The 17,731-nt window shown below is 46.9% G+C and overlaps 6 protein-coding genes across 6 annotated transcripts; 5 read left to right on the top strand and 1 right to left on the bottom strand.

Moving 5' to 3' along the window:
- Positions 1–65: 65 nt before the first annotated feature.
- On the top strand, positions 66–833 carry PEX2_053310 (uncharacterized protein; the record flags this gene model as incomplete). The annotated part of the gene is made up of 2 exons (XM_016742605.1): positions 66–278; positions 627–833. 2 exons carry the CDS (start codon positions 66–68, stop codon positions 831–833), a joined length of 420 nt encoding a protein of 139 aa, XP_016600856.1.
- Positions 834–1,684: 851 nt separating this feature from the next.
- Positions 1,685–3,259, top strand: PEX2_053300 (glycoside hydrolase family 15 protein; the record flags this gene model as incomplete). The annotated part of the gene is made up of 3 exons (XM_016742604.1): positions 1,685–1,892; positions 1,942–2,752; positions 2,809–3,259. The coding sequence occupies 3 exons, from the start codon at positions 1,685–1,687 to the stop codon at positions 3,257–3,259; spliced, it is 1,470 nt and encodes a 489-aa protein (XP_016600855.1).
- Positions 3,260–5,145: 1,886 nt separating this feature from the next.
- PEX2_053290 (uncharacterized protein) lies at positions 5,146–5,456 on the top strand (the record flags this gene model as incomplete). The annotated part of the gene is made up of 2 exons (XM_016742603.1): positions 5,146–5,173; positions 5,263–5,456. The coding sequence occupies 2 exons, from the start codon at positions 5,146–5,148 to the stop codon at positions 5,454–5,456; spliced, it is 222 nt and encodes a 73-aa protein (XP_016600854.1).
- A 1,210-nt stretch (positions 5,457–6,666) lies between these two features.
- On the top strand, positions 6,667–9,952 carry PEX2_053280 (VAC14 family protein; the record flags this gene model as incomplete). Its single annotated transcript, XM_016742602.1, has 9 exons — positions 6,667–6,734; positions 6,804–6,966; positions 7,026–7,196; positions 7,254–7,932; positions 7,982–8,778; positions 8,829–8,933; positions 8,983–9,235; positions 9,288–9,447; positions 9,505–9,952. The coding sequence occupies 9 exons, from the start codon at positions 6,667–6,669 to the stop codon at positions 9,950–9,952; spliced, it is 2,844 nt and encodes a 947-aa protein (XP_016600853.1).
- Positions 9,953–10,348: 396 nt separating this feature from the next.
- On the bottom strand, positions 10,349–12,944 carry PEX2_053270 (DNA-dependent ATPase RAD54; the record flags this gene model as incomplete). The annotated part of the gene is made up of 4 exons (XM_016742601.1): positions 10,349–11,895; positions 11,947–12,070; positions 12,119–12,202; positions 12,264–12,944. The coding sequence occupies 4 exons, from the start codon at positions 12,942–12,944 to the stop codon at positions 10,349–10,351; spliced, it is 2,436 nt and encodes an 811-aa protein (XP_016600852.1).
- A 2,839-nt stretch (positions 12,945–15,783) lies between these two features.
- PEX2_053260 (uncharacterized protein) lies at positions 15,784–16,098 on the top strand (the record flags this gene model as incomplete). The annotated part of the gene is made up of 1 exon (XM_016742600.1): positions 15,784–16,098. The coding sequence occupies one exon, from the start codon at positions 15,784–15,786 to the stop codon at positions 16,096–16,098; it is 315 nt and encodes a 104-aa protein (XP_016600851.1).
- Between the last annotated feature and the right edge of the window lie 1,633 nt (positions 16,099–17,731).

The raw sequence follows: 17,731 nt of genomic DNA, 5'->3' as shown, positions 1-17,731 counted from the left end.
CTTAAAATCCCTTGCTCTCTAACATATTTGGACTCGAAAATCAAGCTTCCATTTTACAACAAAGCATGTCGCTTCCCGAAGACTTGCAACGAGCCTCAGTGATCGCTTCTTGTGAAAATCCGTTACCTTGCAATATTGTTAGCCAATACGGCAAACGAATTATCAGAATCTCGGATCACCAAGTCGTTAAATGTGGCCCAGATGTGACAAGAGAAGAATTTGACAATCAACGGATAGCGTATGAACTTGTGGATAGCCGCATTGCTCGTATTCCACGTGTGTATGATTTTTTTCCTGACGAGCGAGGCTGGGGTTATATTGTGATGGAGTTCATAGAAGGAAAGGTTATCGATCCTTTGGATGACATTATCGCTATACAGAGGGTTGCCGGCGTGCTTGATCATTTTGCATCTTTGCGATATAATATCCCTGGGTCAATCTATGGAGGCGCTTGTCGTGGCCTTTTATTCCCTGAAACTGAAGACTTGGTTTTCGACAGCCTTGACCGGATGGAGAAGTGGTTTAACAGCCGGCTTTTCGCGCACAACCCGTCCTTAACCTTACAAGGCTGTGAGCTCGTGCTATGTCATCTAGATATTGCACCTCAAAACATTATATGGCAGGAGGATGGCTCTCTCTGCCTTGTTGATTGGGCATCTGCGGGCTTCTATCCAAGGCTATTTGAGTTCTGTATGCAGTGGATATTTGATGGAAAAGATGGAAGCTTTAATTCCCTTCTGTTAGAGTCGGTGGATCCTCTATCAGATTATGAAATGGCGCAGAAAGAGGCTATTCTGTGTGCGTGGAGGAACATACAAAAGTATCCATTGTAAGTCTAGAGATCTCCAGGTATCACTCCGTTAATGCTCATCTACTCCGTACTTTCAGCCGAAACAAAACGTCAACATCACGCCAAGGATTGTCGAGACATTTGACAAATCTTCTCCCTGTGCCCGCTTATCCAATGCCAGAATACCCAATTGAATGGAATGAAACGGCTGGATGTGAGAAAAGCTCGGTTGCAGAAAATAGAAACTAAAAACATGTTTATAATGGTGTTTCCTGGTATTTGCGTATAGATTTCCCCACGCGCTAAGCTTCCATCTGCCCTCAGAAGAACATCCAAAGGACATCACAAGATCGCAGGCGTGACTGAATTAGGTAGGTACGCTCCAGGGTTCTGGGGTTAACGATGACTGGCACCCGCCTAACCTTCCAAGGATGGCAGATCTACGTCATCATTTCCTGTTCCTATTTGTATCTCAGACGGGGTTACTCAGCTGTCTATTCTCGGGGGGTTATCGGCATATCATTGAAATAACATCATCTGCGACCTGAGGCACTCGACGATGCTGAAAATGCGGAGTACCAGCCGGTCATTTATCGGATGAGCCTTACTCGGTTCGGGATCTGTCGATGCCGATCTGCCATGCCGATCACGATCAATATTGACTCAATGTAACTGCATGTGGATTTAGAACGGATTTCTATTGAACAGTAGCTCATTTATTATCCGTGAATTTTCACATGAGAGAGATCAACGTGAAACTCAATTTCCGAGGTGCTCGCTTGTTTGTTTAGAGATCTAATTTTTGATCGACAGCGGTGGTTGGAGAACATATAAAGAGGCTGGAATTCCCAGAATATTCCGAAGATCACAAAATCCCAAAATCATCCATACATCATGTTGACATTGAATATTTTGACTGCACTATTGGCACCAGGTGTGGTATCATCTGCTTTGCCAGCCCACGATCTCTATGCCCGTGCCGACTTGGATACTGCTGGTGCTCTTCAAGCCATCCTGAACAACATTGGCGCTGATGGGTCTGCTGTTTCTGGAGCATCTGCTGGTATTGTGGTAGCATCTCCATCTAAATCAGACCCTAATTGTGATTTACCTCTCTCCGAATTCGAATGAAAGAAACTAATAACTGCTAGACTTTTATACCTGGACTCGTGATGCGGCCTTGACATTTAAGGTCTTGATTGATGAGTTCATTGCTGGGGATACCTCACTGGAATCTAGCATCCAGGATTACATCTCTGCTCAAGCGAAGCTGCAAACCGTCTCTAACCCATCGGGTGACTTGTCCGATGGATCAGGACTCGCAGAGCCCAAGTATAACGTGGACTTGACAGCCTTCACAGATGCTTGGGGTCGTCCTCAGCGTGATGGGCCCGCTCTGCGAGCGACGGCTCTGATCGCCTATGGCAACCATTTGATCTCGAAAGAAAAGGAATCTGTTGTCAAGTCGAACATCTGGCCCATCGTGCAAAATGATCTAAGCTATGTTGCACAATACTGGAACCAAACCGGATTTGATCTGTGGGAGGAGGTCGAGGGCTCCTCATTCTTCACTATTGCCGCACAACACCGCGCGTTGATAGAGGGCAGCACATTTGCCAAGGCGCTGGGAGAGTCCTGCGATGGATGTGATTCCCAGGCACCTCAGGTCCTATGCTTCCTGCAGTCATTCTGGAATGGCGAGGCTATTGTTTCTAATCTAGTTGACAATGGCCGAACCGGTCTCGATGCAAACTCTGTGCTTGCTTCGATCGGAAACTTCGACCCAAAGGGTTCCTGCGATGACGTAACCTTCCAGCCTTGCTCTGCTCGTGCCTTGTCGAACCACAAGCTATACGTTGACTCGTTCCGTTCGATCTATGATGTGAATAGCGGCAAAGAAGCTGGAAATGCCGTTGCTGTTGGACGTTATGCCGAAGATACTTACCAGGGCGGCAACCCATGGTATGTGGACCTTTCGCTTTCATTTTAGTATCTTCAAACTTTGCTGACATTTCCAGGTATTTGACAACACTGGCAGCGGCTGAGCAGTTGTATGATGCTCTTTACCAGTGGGACCAGCAAGGCTCGCTAGCCATCACCGAGATCAGTCTTCCGTTCTTCAAAGACCTGGTTTCATCCGCCGCCACCGGAAACTATTCGAGCTCTTCAGACACTTACTCGTCTGTCACTAAAGCGGTCAAAACATATGCCGATGGATTCGTGGCTGTCGTGAATAAGTACACGCCCAGCGGTGGAGCTCTAGCCGAACAATTCACTCGGGCTGATGGCACCCCAGCCTCTGCTAGTGATTTGACCTGGTCTTACGCGGCGTTCCTATCTGCTGCTCGACGTGAGGCTGGAATAGTACCTGCTAGCTGGGGTGCGTCGAGTGCTAATGAGGTACCCTCAAAGTGTGAGGGAAGCTCGGCCACGGGAAGCTACGCGACACCATCAGTTGGCTCGTGGTAAATGTCTAGCAGTACATCTTGTATCTAATTCCCCCAGACTCGAAGTATTTGTGGAGTTATGAGTCGCGCTTTCATACAAGGCGCGGAGCAAATATGACAGACATGAAAATATTGACCCCGGGTGCTTCTTCTTTGAGAAAGTATAATAGGAGCTTGTTGTCGGATGATATTAGTAGTTCATCGAGATTGTAGAGAGTTACAAATCAATAGCATGTTGAATGTGTGGAGCTTTGGGGGTGAATTTTGCAGTAGAGCTACGGAGTACATAAGAAAAGAAACCAAGAATGCAGGATTAGGCAAAAAGCAATATCTAGGCAAGCGTAGAAGGGCATAATCATGAACCCAAAACCTTCCATGCATGTACGAACACCCGGGCACGAATAAGGATCTTACCGATCGATTAGATCTTGGTCTAAGCACCAGGCAGATTACGACTTAATTTACTCTCAATTGCCGGGTCACGCCCCAGTATATGTGACTGGATCAGGTTAAGTGAACAGATTGAGCAATGAAATAAAATTATATCCGTACTCCGTACGATAATGTATGAAATGCTCTGCAAAATTCCGCAAAGCGGCGAGACTGTTTGTAACAAGTGTACTCCGTATCCACCTAGGCAATGTGAAACCGGCGGGCCACGGAATTGGAGCTCAGACGAACTCGCTTAAGTTCAAAGATGGTCGCCTTAGCGTTGTTTGCTGAGCTCCCGGATTGGGAAATTCGTCTAAACAATCAACACTTATGAATCATTGGATAGGACCGGTCTGAATGGGGGGTTATGGTGTGCTTCTTATCGCCAAGAAAGTCTTTGAATTTCTCTACTCCGTACTCCGTACTCCGTATGTTGTAAGGTATAAGTTATATATTATAGTTCTATTTATTGGAATAGTTCGAGTTAATAATCCAATAGTAAAATCATTAGTTTCCAAAAAAGGGCTCTGTTCCCACAATTTTGACCGTTTCCAGCACAGACCCAAAAGTCGACCACGTTGTACTCCGTACGGACCCTCCATACGGAGTAGGGAATTCCCTAAAAGCACAAGATAACAGACGCCAATATCCACTCAAACGAAAGTTAGTGCCAGAGGTAGTGCATCCTACGCCGTACTAGTTCTTAGTGTAAATGCGTGATTAATTAAGCGGGTCAAGCGGTCTGTGCGAATCGAACATCGAGAACATTGTCGCGTGGTTTCTTAAAAAAGAAATCATCTACTTGAAGGTGATGGATATGTAGCATATATTGTACTATCTTTAATTCTATCTATCCTATACTCTAAATCATAAAAAAACCAATACATCTTTAGGTTGTAGTAGAAAAGTAAGATGTATAGATGAAACACATACGCATTGTCTAGCCTCGCCGGATATTGACACGCTAATTTAGTCGAGTCTCCCCACACCCCCCTTTTCTTTTCTGCAAGGCTTCTCTTCTTCTTCTCTACACTCTTTATGACTTCGGAGGAATTGTATCTCTTTACTCTCATTCAATTGATTTAGATCTCGACATTCTTTAAAACCATCCCACTCTTCCGCTATTCCGCTAGTCCAATTATCCATTCCAGACCCTGCATCTCCCCGGGACCTCCTGCATAAGCTTCGGCCTTTAGACAAGCGCTTACTGAAACGACCATCGTTATCGAGTAAGCACAAACTCTTATTTATATCAAGGCACAGGGCATTGCGTGTCAAGTTTGATCATCAAGGACTGACCCACGGTTCCTCACAGAAACGTCAATTTTCCTCCAACACAGTTCCGCTTGCGTTACCTTCCACGTGGGATCGTCGCATTCTATATCCAGCATTGAGCATTTAGCATCTGGTGTTCCTGTCACCAAGTTTTACAATCAAAATCTTGAACATATTCACCACCGCATTTCAACCGTCACAATGGGTCTCATCGACAAGCTACAAGCCAGTATGTTCCGCGACTCCCGAATAAAACACCCAGCAAAATGCCATTTCATTCCGGAATGGTACCCAGAAAGATAACTGACATCGAAGCAGAACTCGAGCTCTACCGCCTTGAACAGCGCTACGCCCGCCGCAAGCACCGTAGCACATTCTCCACGGGTGCCCAATACGTCGACGGCGAATATGTCTACTCGGGCGCAAGTTCGCCTACGAGTACCGTCTCCAAACAGTCCACTGGCAGCTGGCGCCCATCAGGATGGGGCAGCGGCAGCCAGTCATCGCGATAGCGAAGGACATTTCAAGTCGACATGTCTGAGCGATTCTTTGGGTTACCGGCGCCATTCCTTTTCTTCTCCCTGTCTTTAGCATTTTCACCCTTGTTCTCTCTTTTCTGAAGGCCTGTTTCTTCTGTTTTGTTCTATACCTTTGCGTGATGCTTCCGCGGAGTCTCGACGAATTCTTGTACAGTCACACATCACACACCGCATCTGTTTTTTTGTTTTTGTTTTGGGATTGTTTACTGCCCTTTGCGTCGGTCTTATGATTTCTATGTGTCAGCGGGAAGCCATGTTCAAAAAGAAAAGTTGAGATCTGCTTTCTCATTTTGGATTTTGATATCTCCTGCGATATGCCTGCTTGGTCATGTACTGCTTCTCATCTTCGTCTTGTTTCATATTCTTCATCTACATAAGGCTTTGATAGTCATACTCATCTGAGATTGAAATTATTTATCTCTGAATTTTTTTCTTATTCAAGCAAAAGAATAGTCGGCTGCTCATGCGGCCTCTGTCCTTGACAGCATAAGACGAAGTATCTGATCTATTTAGCCCAAGATGATATCAGGGATGCTATATGTAAGAACATTCTGACGTGTTTTTGGGTGTTCTTTTTAGCTATCTTTTTCTATATATGTACAGCTCACGCTTTTTACCGCCTTTATACATCCCAAAGACATTAAAAAGGGCGGTGCTCTAAGTAGTCAAGGCCGGCCCTGTTTGGGTTTCGGTTCTTTGTTCTTGAATTTCTTTCATATTTTGCTCATGGATGCCCACGCATATTGCACCCTAAAGATAATCATACATAAACAAAAGCATTACATCTGCAAAAGCATTACATCTACAAAAGCATACGGATTAGGCACCACGCAGGTGCACTGGATTTATCTTGAGGATATAGACTTAGAAAGCATAAGGCGGTAAGGCTCGAGTCCGCGGACCTTACGTCACACCACCGCTCTGGTCTCTCCATCTCCACACTGCCAACGCATCTCCCTTATCCTGTGGTTGCATTTTTGCTTGTGACTAAGATTGAAAAGCTCCCGGTCAATCTGAGCTTTCTTATTCACGCGATTTATCATCAGACCTACAACCCACACTCGACTTTTAAGCTCCTGACAGTCTCGCGACACCCGAAAGCGCCGAGATACCCCCCATTCACCATGAGCAGTGCTTAGCCGACCATAGCTGGGAAAATATTGCAGCTAAGCTGCTTTGAGCCATGGATAACGCAATCCAGCGGTTATTAAACGACAAGCTCTACGACAGGAGGAAGCAGGGAGCTTTAGAGTATGCCAGCCCAGTTTCATCTCTCCGCACTTGAAAGAGCTCCTACTGATCACGGTCCAATCACACCAGGCTCGAGAAAATTGTCCGTGACGCTGTTTTCCAGGGAGAGCAGGAGAAAATACAAAAAATCGTTGAACAGCTCTGCCACGACTATGCATACGCCGTACACCAACCCCATGCCCGGAATGGAGGCCTGATCGGATTGGCTGCTGCCTCGATTGCACTGGGATCGGTGAGTGGTGGCTATAACGAACGACTTGGAGAACGTCTTGGCTGATACATGGGATATAGGAAGGGGTTGCGCCGTATTTGGGTGAAATTGTGCCGCCAGTGCTCGCATGTTTCTCCGACCAAGATGCGCGAGTGCGGTACTACGCATGCGAGAGCATGTACAACATAGCAAAAGTGGCCAAAGGAGAGATATTGCTGTTCTTCAATGAGGTTTTTGATGCGCTAGCTAAGGTAAGGGGTGCCGATAAGTTTTAAGTGGGGTAATGCACATGCTGACATGCAATATAGCTGGCGTCCGACTCGGAGCTATCAGTCAAGAACGGCGCTGAGCTTCTGGATCGCCTGGTGAAAGATATCGTGGCTGAATCGGCGGCCTCGTATGTGTCTATCCTACAGCTCTCTGAAAAAGAAACTCCAGAATCGGAGAACCAGGAAGACCAGGAACTTCCCATGGCCTTCTCCCTTGGACGATTCATTCCTTTGCTTAAGGATAGGATTCATGTGATCCAACCGTTCACTCGCAACTTTCTGGTCTCGTGGCTTACTCTTCTAGATACAATCCCTGACCTAGAGCTCGTGAGCTATTTGCCAGAGTTCCTGGAGGGATTGATCAAGTTCCTCGGCGGACCCAACAAAGACGTGAATATTGCAACTCAGGGTCTGCTTGATCGGTTCTTGTTGGAAATCAAGAGAATTACCCGACTTAAAAAGGGGATTGAAGAAAGCCGGAAGGGCCAGAAAAGCAACAGACAGTCAGTCACCAGCGATGTGGTGAGCAACGCGACAGAGCAAAACAACCAGACCGATGGTGCCAGTGATGACATTGCCATCGCAGACTCTGCCTCAGATATGACCCTCGATGATGAAATCGCCCAGGCCGATGGAGATTGGATCCCGGGACAAGATGTACAAATTGACCACCCCAAGATTCTTGATATCCTTGTCAGCTTTGTCAACACTTCTTATGGTGAGAGTGAATTTATCTTCCTGATTCCCACATGCTTACGTTTGTCTAGAGGAGGAAATGCAATTGACGGCCCTTCGTTGGCTTGATTCGTTTTTCGAGATCAGCCCCGAAGATATTCTTCCTTTCGTTCCGCGGCTATTGACTCAGGTACTCCCAGCCATGTCCAGTGGCTCAGATCAAGTACGAAAAGCAGCAAACCAAGTCAACACATCCCTTGTTCAATACATCTACTCCTTGTCAGACGACACGACCGAGGAACCCCAGGTGCCACCGTCAAAGATCCCTTCCGTTACGGCCAGCAAAGAAACCATAGAGCGAAGATCATCGACTCCCGGAGTCCGGCCTTCAGAGACAGCGAGCATTGACACAAAGAAACAAACAACACAAGATAATTCTGTTGCGGCTACACCACGTAGTAGCATTGTTTCCACGCCCGTGCCTCCTGCCGACCTTGATTACGCTGCTGCTGTCAACTCCCTCACTCTACAATTCCTCAATGAAAATGAAGCCACTAGAGTTGCAGCCCTTGTATGGCTCATCATGCTCCACCGTAAAGCCCCGCGGAAGGTTGTCGCTTTCAACGACGGTACCTTCCCAGCTTTGCTAAAAACGCTATCCGACCCTTCAGAGGCGGTTGTAACCAAAGATCTGCAGCTCCTTTCACAGATCTCAAGAAACAGCGAGGATAGTTACTTTACCTCTTTCATGGTCAATTTGTTGCAGCTCTACTCTACAGATAGACATTTACTCGAAGTGCGCGGGAATCTGATCATCAGGCAGCTTTCTCTGAACCTGAGCCCTGAGCGTATCTACCGGACTTTGGCAGATTGCCTCGAGAAGGAAGAGGTGATTTTCATTGCCCAGTTTGGGGATATTCCATGCTAACGTATCATCAGGATCTCGAATTTGCCAGTATCATGGTCCAGAATTTGAACAACAACCTCATCACAGCGCCCGAACTCTCAGAATTGAGAAAACGCCTGAGAAATCTCGATTCAAAGGTAGTACCCCTGGATACCATTCCTTGATTGAGACTAATGGATCGGTTAGGATGGTCAAATGTTCTTTGTTGGGCTTTTCAGGTCATGGTGCCACAACGCTGTCTCTACGTTTTCTCTCTGTCTTCTCGCCCAGGCCTATGAGCAGGCATACAATCTTCTCCAAATCTTGTCAGTATACCAGCTCTATCTACCACAACAGTCTGCTGACAAGACCATCCACAGTGCTGAATTGGAAATGACTGTTAATATGCTAATCCAAATCGACAAACTGGTGCAACTACTAGAGTCGCCAGTATTCACATGTCCGTTTCTTTCCGTCAACACAACTCCAGTCCCGGAAGCTAATCCCAACAGATCTCCGCCTCCAACTCCTTGAACCCGAAAAATACCCCTTTCTGTACAAATGCCTCTACGGCGTGCTCATGCTCCTCCCCCAGAGCTCTGCCTTCGCCGCCCTCAAGAACCGTCTGAACAGCGTTGGCAACATTGGTTTCCTCCACGGCGCACCCCGCAGGTATGGCCCCTGCCCCCCGCATTGTACCCCAGGGCTTACTAAAACGAACTTCCCTAGCACTACGCAAACGGCCCCATCCTTCGACCGGTCCACAGGCACCCGCCTCAAAACCCGCGACGAGAACTCCATCCGCTGGGTCGAACTCCTTGATAAATTCAAGTCCGTCCAGGAACGAGCCCGGCGATCTCAAGGCTCCACCCGCCACTCCTTCGACCAGTCTGGACCCATGAGCAACCCCTCGCTTACAGCTGCTCTCTCCGTCGCTGCTGCAGACCGTCCCAAAGACCGATCTAGTCTACCCGATGCGCCGCGCGGTGCTCCGGGCCCTGGTAACGCTGCTGGTGGAAATTCTGGACTGGGAGGTCCCGGTTCCGGTGCCAGTGGCACTGCTGCTGGACGTACATTTGATAGCAGTGCGACGAAGGCTGGGCCATCCCATAAACACAAGTCTAGTCTTCCCAATCTGGGCCGGCTAGGTATTGGTGGACGGAAGTCCAAGAAATAGTTACACATGTAGCTAGAGCTAACTTGCCTCCTCCATAGACCTTTCTTTTTTTTTGTCTTGTACTTAGCTAGATCGTTTCGTTTCGTTGGCATCATACCCGGGATCGTTCGTCTGTGAATATTTATCGCTTGTGAATAGGTATCGATGGTTCTCAATGAGATCATATTTCTTAACTTCTCGCTGATTTTCTTATTGACTTGACGTCTTGGTATACGTTAAGTCATCTTTGAGTATCGTATTCATAGCTCTTGGTGATACGAAACAAAACAAAAACATTCAATTCGTTCTATGGTCATAATTATTCGCTTCCCAAATGAATACGCTCCAACAATACAATCCGACCCAATACTGAATGAAGTAAACTCCGAACCTGCCCAAGTATGCCAAATAAGTGTATCAGTGACTGATGTACTGGAAGATAGCTGAAACATCCTGTTCCCCAGTCTCTTGCCGAAGAAGCAGATCCTGGATTTGATTGAGCGGGCCCTTCTCGCCGGTATTCACAAAATGGTTCCAAGAACTAGTATCACCATACAACATAGCGGGTGCTTTGATATACTGCAAGCCGTCAGGCCGACACCGTTTGCACTTGAAGGTGTCATGAGTGTCACTCCGGGTATCTGGTTTGAACTGGAAGAGTTCTCGCAGGGAGTCGAGAGAGAAATGACGCTCGACGTCTTCCGCGGAGTCCACGACACATGACGAAAGGGACTGTTTGTGGGACTGGCGCTGGAAGATTTTCTCTTCGATTGAGCCTGTTGCAATGAACCGGTAGACGAAACAATCTTTCTTTTGTCCGTCTCGCCACACTCGTGCTAGCGCTTGCTGGTCAGCGGCTGGGTTCCAGTCTGGATCGAATAATACCAGCCGGTTTGCGCCGATTAGGTTCAGTCCACAGCCACCGGCTTTACTGCTCAGAAGGAATACAAATTCCTGGCCGTCTGGATCGTTGAATTTGTCGACTAGCTTTGTGCGCTTCTTGATGTTCATGGTACCGTCGAGACGCAGGGAGCCGTAGCCGCGCGACCGACATAGCTTTTCAAAGAGATCTAGAGTCTGAGTGTAATTGCTGATGAGGACGATTTTGTCGTTGGTGTCTTGTCTGATTCGGGCTAGCATGCGGTCGAGCACCATCATCTTGCCAGAGTACCAACTCTTGATTTCTCTATCGCGACCTCGAGTATCCGGGGGTGAATAGTCCTCGGGGAAGGTGTGCTCGCATCCTGGAAGGTCGTTCGCTAGATCAAGTAGATCTGGATGATTACAAAGCTTTTTCAAAAGGCCAATTGCTTTCAGCGGCTGACTGCCCTTTCCGCGAAGAAGACTTTGGATCTCTGGACTCTTGATGAAATGATTGTATAGGCCGCGCTGGAACTGTGACATGTTGCAGAACACCACATGCTCATACTTGACGGGCAAGTATTTTGAGAGGAGCTCATTGGTTCGGCGGATAATAAACTTGTTGACAACTCCAGAGAGCTCCTGTAATCGTTCATCTCCTAGCTTCTTTTCTTCGTCTGTGCCTGCGGCATCCCGACCCCGCAGAATCGGTAGTTCGAACCTCTTCCGGAAATCGGCTTGGGAGCCGAGCAGATTCGGGTTCGCGAAGTGAAGAAGAGCAAAGTATTCAGACAAATCATTCTGGATAGGTGTTCCAGAAAGAATCACTCGGCGAGTAACATTGAGTTGATTCAAAGCAGTCCATGTCAAGCTTTCCTTGTTTTTAAGTCGATGGCCTTCGTCACATAGAAGGAGTCCAATCGGGGTATCATTCAAAGTATCCGCATACATACGGAGTGTCTCGTAGGACACAATAAGGACGGGCCTGACGATTCCACGCCCTGATGCAATTGCCCACTGCTTGATCTGGGTTATTAACTCTGCTTTCGTGGCCTTTCCATCGATCGCAAAAGGTGTGGTGGCGTCCTTTCCAAGCCATTTTACTAATATGGTCAGTCGAGCTAATGAGAATTAGGGTATGACGCATAACTCACCCAGTTCGTTGGCCCAATTACCAACCAAACTTGACGGACATGCAATCACGCATTTCTGAATGGTAGTCTTTCCAGCCTCTGAAGACTGCTTGAGCAGCGTCCACATCAATGCGATGCATTGAAGCTGTGTTCGTTAGAATAAATATATGAAAGTCAAGTTGGCCAAGCTCACCGTTTTACCAAGTCCCATGCCGTCCGCCATGATGCATCCATTTGCATTTTTGTCAACCAACCCAGTAACACATCGATACAAGAACTATATGATATCGTAGTGTCAGCCTTGCTCCCATAGAACAGCTTATCTTGCGGCGCAATACCTTCACACCCTCGACTTGATGTGGTCGAAGCACTTTGCACAGTCTCGGATCAATCACGACAGGCACCTTTGGCCTGTCTTCCACGTCCTTTTTGAGCCCCAGAATGTCTGCTAGACTCTTATGCATAATTGGCTCATCCAATTTTGGCGTATCCTCCGTCGGTGCCTCCAGGCTTTTGGGCGCAGGTTCCTCGGCGACGTCGTCTACTGTAGGGTCGTATAAAACAATCGCAAATTCCCCACTGGGGTCATGTAGTGGCTTCACCACAAATGTTGCGCCTCGTCGCATCCCCAACGTCGGAGCCACCCGACCGGAACTGTACTCGCCGGCGGCTTTGTTTATAAACGGAACCTGAAATCGTGCCCTGAACGCCACATCTTTGTCCTTTGGTTTGTACGCGGGGAATTTGTTGGCCTCTCTTGTTTCCAAAGCGAGCCGGTCATCATTCGTGTATGGCTTCTCCTCTCCATCTTCCACGCTTCCATCCGCGTTGGCGTAGTTGACCTTTCGTCGCTTTCTCGATGGTTTTTCGGATGCTCTAGTGGGCGTCGCAGTCCCAGGACATTTGAATGGCCTGACTAGTCGGTCAATCGAGTTCTGAGCGTTCACGGATTTCGGTTGTAATGGGGTCTTGACGCTGTCGTCGCCACCGGTCGAGCGTTGTCGATACCTTCCAGGCATGTCAGCATAGAAACTCGAAAAATGATTAGCACGAGTGCTTACATTGGTCCCAAAATAGACAAAGCAAATACACCACGCTCCTGCTGTACAATGATCCCAAAGTTGTGGCGAGGCAAGTGCGAGTTGTCGACGCGTCGCGTGTTCACTTGAGGCTCCCAAACACCAAACTGCCGCGTCCCAAAATAACCGACCGCCCAATGGGGTATGGTGGTCCGAGCTCAAATGGGGCTTTGTTTTTAGGAAGTCACGTGCATTTTGTATACCTGCGCAGGAGAACAACCTTCCAAGAGGAACTTACATAACCTCAAGGCTATTTCCCTTTTTTTCTGGTTGCATTCTATGTAACAAGTGGAAATATCTCTCATAATGAGAAACCTCCCTCTGCTGAAAGGAACCAGTATCGCACTGGAAGACGCCCTGATCGACGACGACAACATCCTGCACCGCTTAGACCACCCGCAGAAATAGAAGGAGGTCTGACCATACCTACTCGCCCATAAAAGTGAAATTAAAAGAGTGGTTTCATTCCATCTCCGTGCAAATCATTGCCAAGTCGCTGACCAAGCTGATTGGTTATGTGGGAGTTACAATGTCTGCATTCCAGGCTATATAACCTTCCATCAGAAGAGTGTGTCCTTATTCGAATTCCACTACCTTAGAAATACGGAGAAAAGAACATCCCAGAGAATATGGGTGAAAAATTGCGCTGCGAGGTTGCCACATACATTTGGATACGTGAAATTTGACCCGCTGTTCCAATTCCCACTCTCTATGGGTTTGCATTTCCCAATGGGCAGACTGGATGTGAGCCTATAATCTTCCTCTGCCTTCGAAGTCTTACTTTGTTTTCTTAGTTTGCTAAGGAGAAATGTATGCCTTTTTCTTATCGGTGGCATTGGCGCATCATGCAAGTCATGCGATCATGGTTTGGGTTCCCCCGAGCCTGCCCATATATCCGTAGGAGGGACAAGGACGTGTTGGAAACTGGATATACAATCATCAGTTTTGTGAAGAACGGTTAAATGCTCTCAAATACCTGGGCAGATCACCTCCTGAGCGACAAGATACGAAGGCATACGCTTTTCGGTGAAATTGCAAAGATTATGGTCTCACTTAATCGCGTCAAATTATCACGAATCGGTTCCTTGACTTTAGGTAATGATGGCCTGATTGAGTTGGAGAATCAACCGCTAACATTACGACTGCAAACGTTCGAAAATGAAGGCCAATACCAAGGGATTGTATATACCAGTCTGGGTACCCATATGTTTTGGATCTCTTGCAGCTCCACGACAATTTTATTTTATCATCAGCCAAATGCTATTCATACTCTGAAGGACGGCCAGGGACAATTCGCGGCCTTGCCCTTGATGCGTGGTCTGTTGCCTCAATTCATCTCCCGTCAATACCGTGATGGGCTATTTGTGCTTACCCTTACGGATCTCCACGCAAGTAATATCTTTGTTGACGAAAATTGGCATATTACGTCCTTGATTGACTGCGAGTGGGCATGTTCTTCTCCCATTTAGTTAAAAACACCACCTTACTGGTTGACTGGTCGACCTATTGATGATATCGAACACGGAGAACATCTAGATGATTTCCAAGAAGTTATGACTGAGTTCATAAATGCCTTCAATGACCAGGAAGAATGTGTGCACACTTCGGATGCTTCTCAGGCCGAGATCATGCGGAAGTCTTGGGATAGAGGTAGCTTCTGGTACTTCCAGGCTGTCAATAGCCCGAAAGGTCTGCTTCGGGTATTCAATGAGCATATCCAACACATGTTCTGTGAAGAACATTGCACCCAACGAGTGTTTGATCGAACCGTCAGTCCTTATTGTTCTGTCGGGGCTGAAGAATTCATCCAAACGAAAGTGGAGCAAGAGGCAGAGTATAAGGATCAGATTAGGAAGCGGTTTGGTGAAGTTGGTTAACAAAAGCTGATTCGTGTGGATGCGGTAATACTAGGGAGGGTACTGTTTCGTGTTCACTGCCTCTCTATCCCTTGTGCAATGTGTTTTATGGAAGCCATGTTTGACGTTATAAAACTGCTTTTCAAACGCAAACGATCTTCGAATCTGGACAGCCCTTCTGTTCCGTGGTACGAAGGAGCATTGTCGACTTCGACTATCTTCAAATCTTTGAATTCATTCTTGACAAACGCGTCTGACCATCAACCAAGTGATGTTTGAGAATCACCCTATCTCTTACAATCTAAAAAAGCCCTTTAGGAGTGGAACTCCTCTCCATGAGGCCGTTGGGCTCGGTAAGGTAGATGTGGCTCAGGCTGTTCTCGCCAGGGGTGCTGGTTCAGCTGTTCGGGATATAAGAGAGGAATCAACCATCGACAAGGCAGAGCGTAAGGACATGTCAGTACTTGTTGATTGTCTCCGCAACCGGGGTTCAATTGCAACGCCACCAACAGTGTACTTGATCTTATGTAAATCAAATATTGTCAGATTGGCTGCATGGATTTCCGAAACAGGAAAGAGACTATCTGTTGTCAAGTCCAACATATGCACCGCAGCCTCAAGGCAACTGGCAAATGCCCAATCAGTATCCAAGGCAACCGCCTACCTAAATATTGCGCATATATGATTAACCAACAGGATTTTACATGCTCCTCTGTTCTATACCCTGTTCGTGCCCGGTGCTGCGCATAGCTCTGTTCCCACTTGACCCCGCACCGCAAGGCATACTCGCCTGTAGGGGATTGCCCTGTTTTCTTTATAAACACCTTTATGATCTCAGAAAAACTTTCATTATCTAGTCACTTCACTCTTGTTTCATCAATCTTTATCATTCACCAAGACTCCTCATTGAAACATATTGAACTATGGTGGGACGCTACATCTTTCCTCTCCGCTCGGATGAGGAACTTCTGGTTTTCGAGAAGAAGATCAATTATAATTTTGCCAATCGCGCTTTGCTGCGGGAGGCACTTCAAGGCTCGAACGCTTTGAATGGAGATGGAAATAAGACTCTTGCTTTAATCGGTGTCGTCAAAAACCCCTGCCAGTCTCAGATCGGGCGCAATGTTATGATCGATACCATGCAGGCGATCGTCGGGGCAGTATACCTCGACTGCAATGAGCAGATCCCGCCATGCGCCGATGTTATGACCGCTTTGGGTCTTTCTTGGCCTGAGTAAACGCCAATCGCCTGCCACTGTGACATACAGAACCCCCGGACGAGGGGGCTGGCGGGATCGATTACAGGCTGTGGGCCATTTTCATTCGACAGTGAGGTGGATTGCAATAACTTGCATACCACAACACTATTCAATGTGTATCGCCCATGCCTGCAACTGATCCCGCTTGCTCCTCGCCGGGGGGCTCTGCACATTTCCGTGGTCTAGAATTGGCTTTTCAGGGAAATATAGAGAGAGATCGCGACGGGGAGTATGAGAATTGAGGGGATGAGAACTAAGGAAAGAAATGAAATAACCGTTGCACTGATTCTGGTGTTATGTTCACCTTGTAATTGTATATCTTGATGGACAGCAGCTTGATTTTGGATACATTCATGAGTGATAAACCACTACAGGATCTACCTTCTTGCATCTCACCAGCTAACTGATCTTCTCAATATGTGTGCCTCCGCTTCCGAAGACGACATAGCTTGCCAACATTTGGGTTCTTGGCGATTCTCTTGAATATCTGCTTTTCCTCGCGCTCTGCGAGCAATTTCGTCAGATCATATGAAAAGACTAATACTATCGCTACCGACGTCCTTTTTTTCCCCACTTTCCTCCCCGTATTTCGCGTCAGTTTTTTTTTATTTTTTTTTACAATAGATAAATCATACAACCCGGCATGTCAACTATTGGGGTTGACATGCTATATTTTTGGTAGAACGTTGTTTTCATATTGTTCTTTGTTTTTCCCGGTGATCTAGCTAATGCGGGGGGGGGGGGCCTAGTACGAACATTATAGGACTCAGGGTTCAAAACCCCTTTTTTAGGTGGTTTAGTGCCTGAACTGAACGCCTGACTTTAGAACGGCAGAAATATTAAGATTCCTGAATTACTATTACACATATCTTCATAATCAAAGTACACGGATTGTGGTCGCGTTCAAGTTCAAAAATGAAGCTTTGATATCTCAAACAATTATCCTATAAAGACCATCTGTAAAGACCATCTGTAAAGACCATCTGTAAAGACCATCTGTAAAGACCATCTGAAATGTCCATCTAAAATGACCATCTAAAATGACATCACAAGGCCGCAAAGGCGGCCGACTATTCTTGTATGAAGATAGATTCATTTGTATAGGGCCAAAAGCTTCATTTTTGATAGTTGTAGTATTAATGAATTTACCATACACTGTATAGAACGGTGTAAAAGGCGGTGCTAGATAAGGTACTCAGGCATCAATTTCCACCCACAAACGGAGTTTTGAACCCTGAGTCCTATAAGTCTTCGTAGCCTAGTCACTTTACATAAGCCTTGGAAGCATTGCCTCGGCCAAACTATCTGGACAGAGTTCCTTCTCTGTGATCTCTGGATACTGAATAAATAATTGAGCGTCACTCAAGTGAACGTGTGCCGCGTTACGTCGTGTCACCCGCATACTCAACGTACTGTCCCTAGGAACCTTGTCGCTGGGATTGCGTTCGCGTGCTGCATCCCTCCTGGCAATGATAGGTGTTTTTAGTTGTACTGCATATTTAGACAACGACTTGGGTCGTTTCTTTCTATTGTGGCCTTTTATACCGAGCATCACTAACATCTTTTTTTGTGTGAATAGAAAGCAAAAGTTGAAATATGAAATCGAGGTGTA

This window comes from Penicillium expansum (genome assembly GCF_000769745.1).
Source record: "Penicillium expansum strain MD-8 chromosome Unknown contig174, whole genome shotgun sequence".
NCBI classification, from domain to species: Eukaryota; Fungi; Ascomycota; class Eurotiomycetes; order Eurotiales; family Aspergillaceae; genus Penicillium; species Penicillium expansum.
This window is presented reverse-complemented; position numbering and strand designations above follow the sequence as displayed.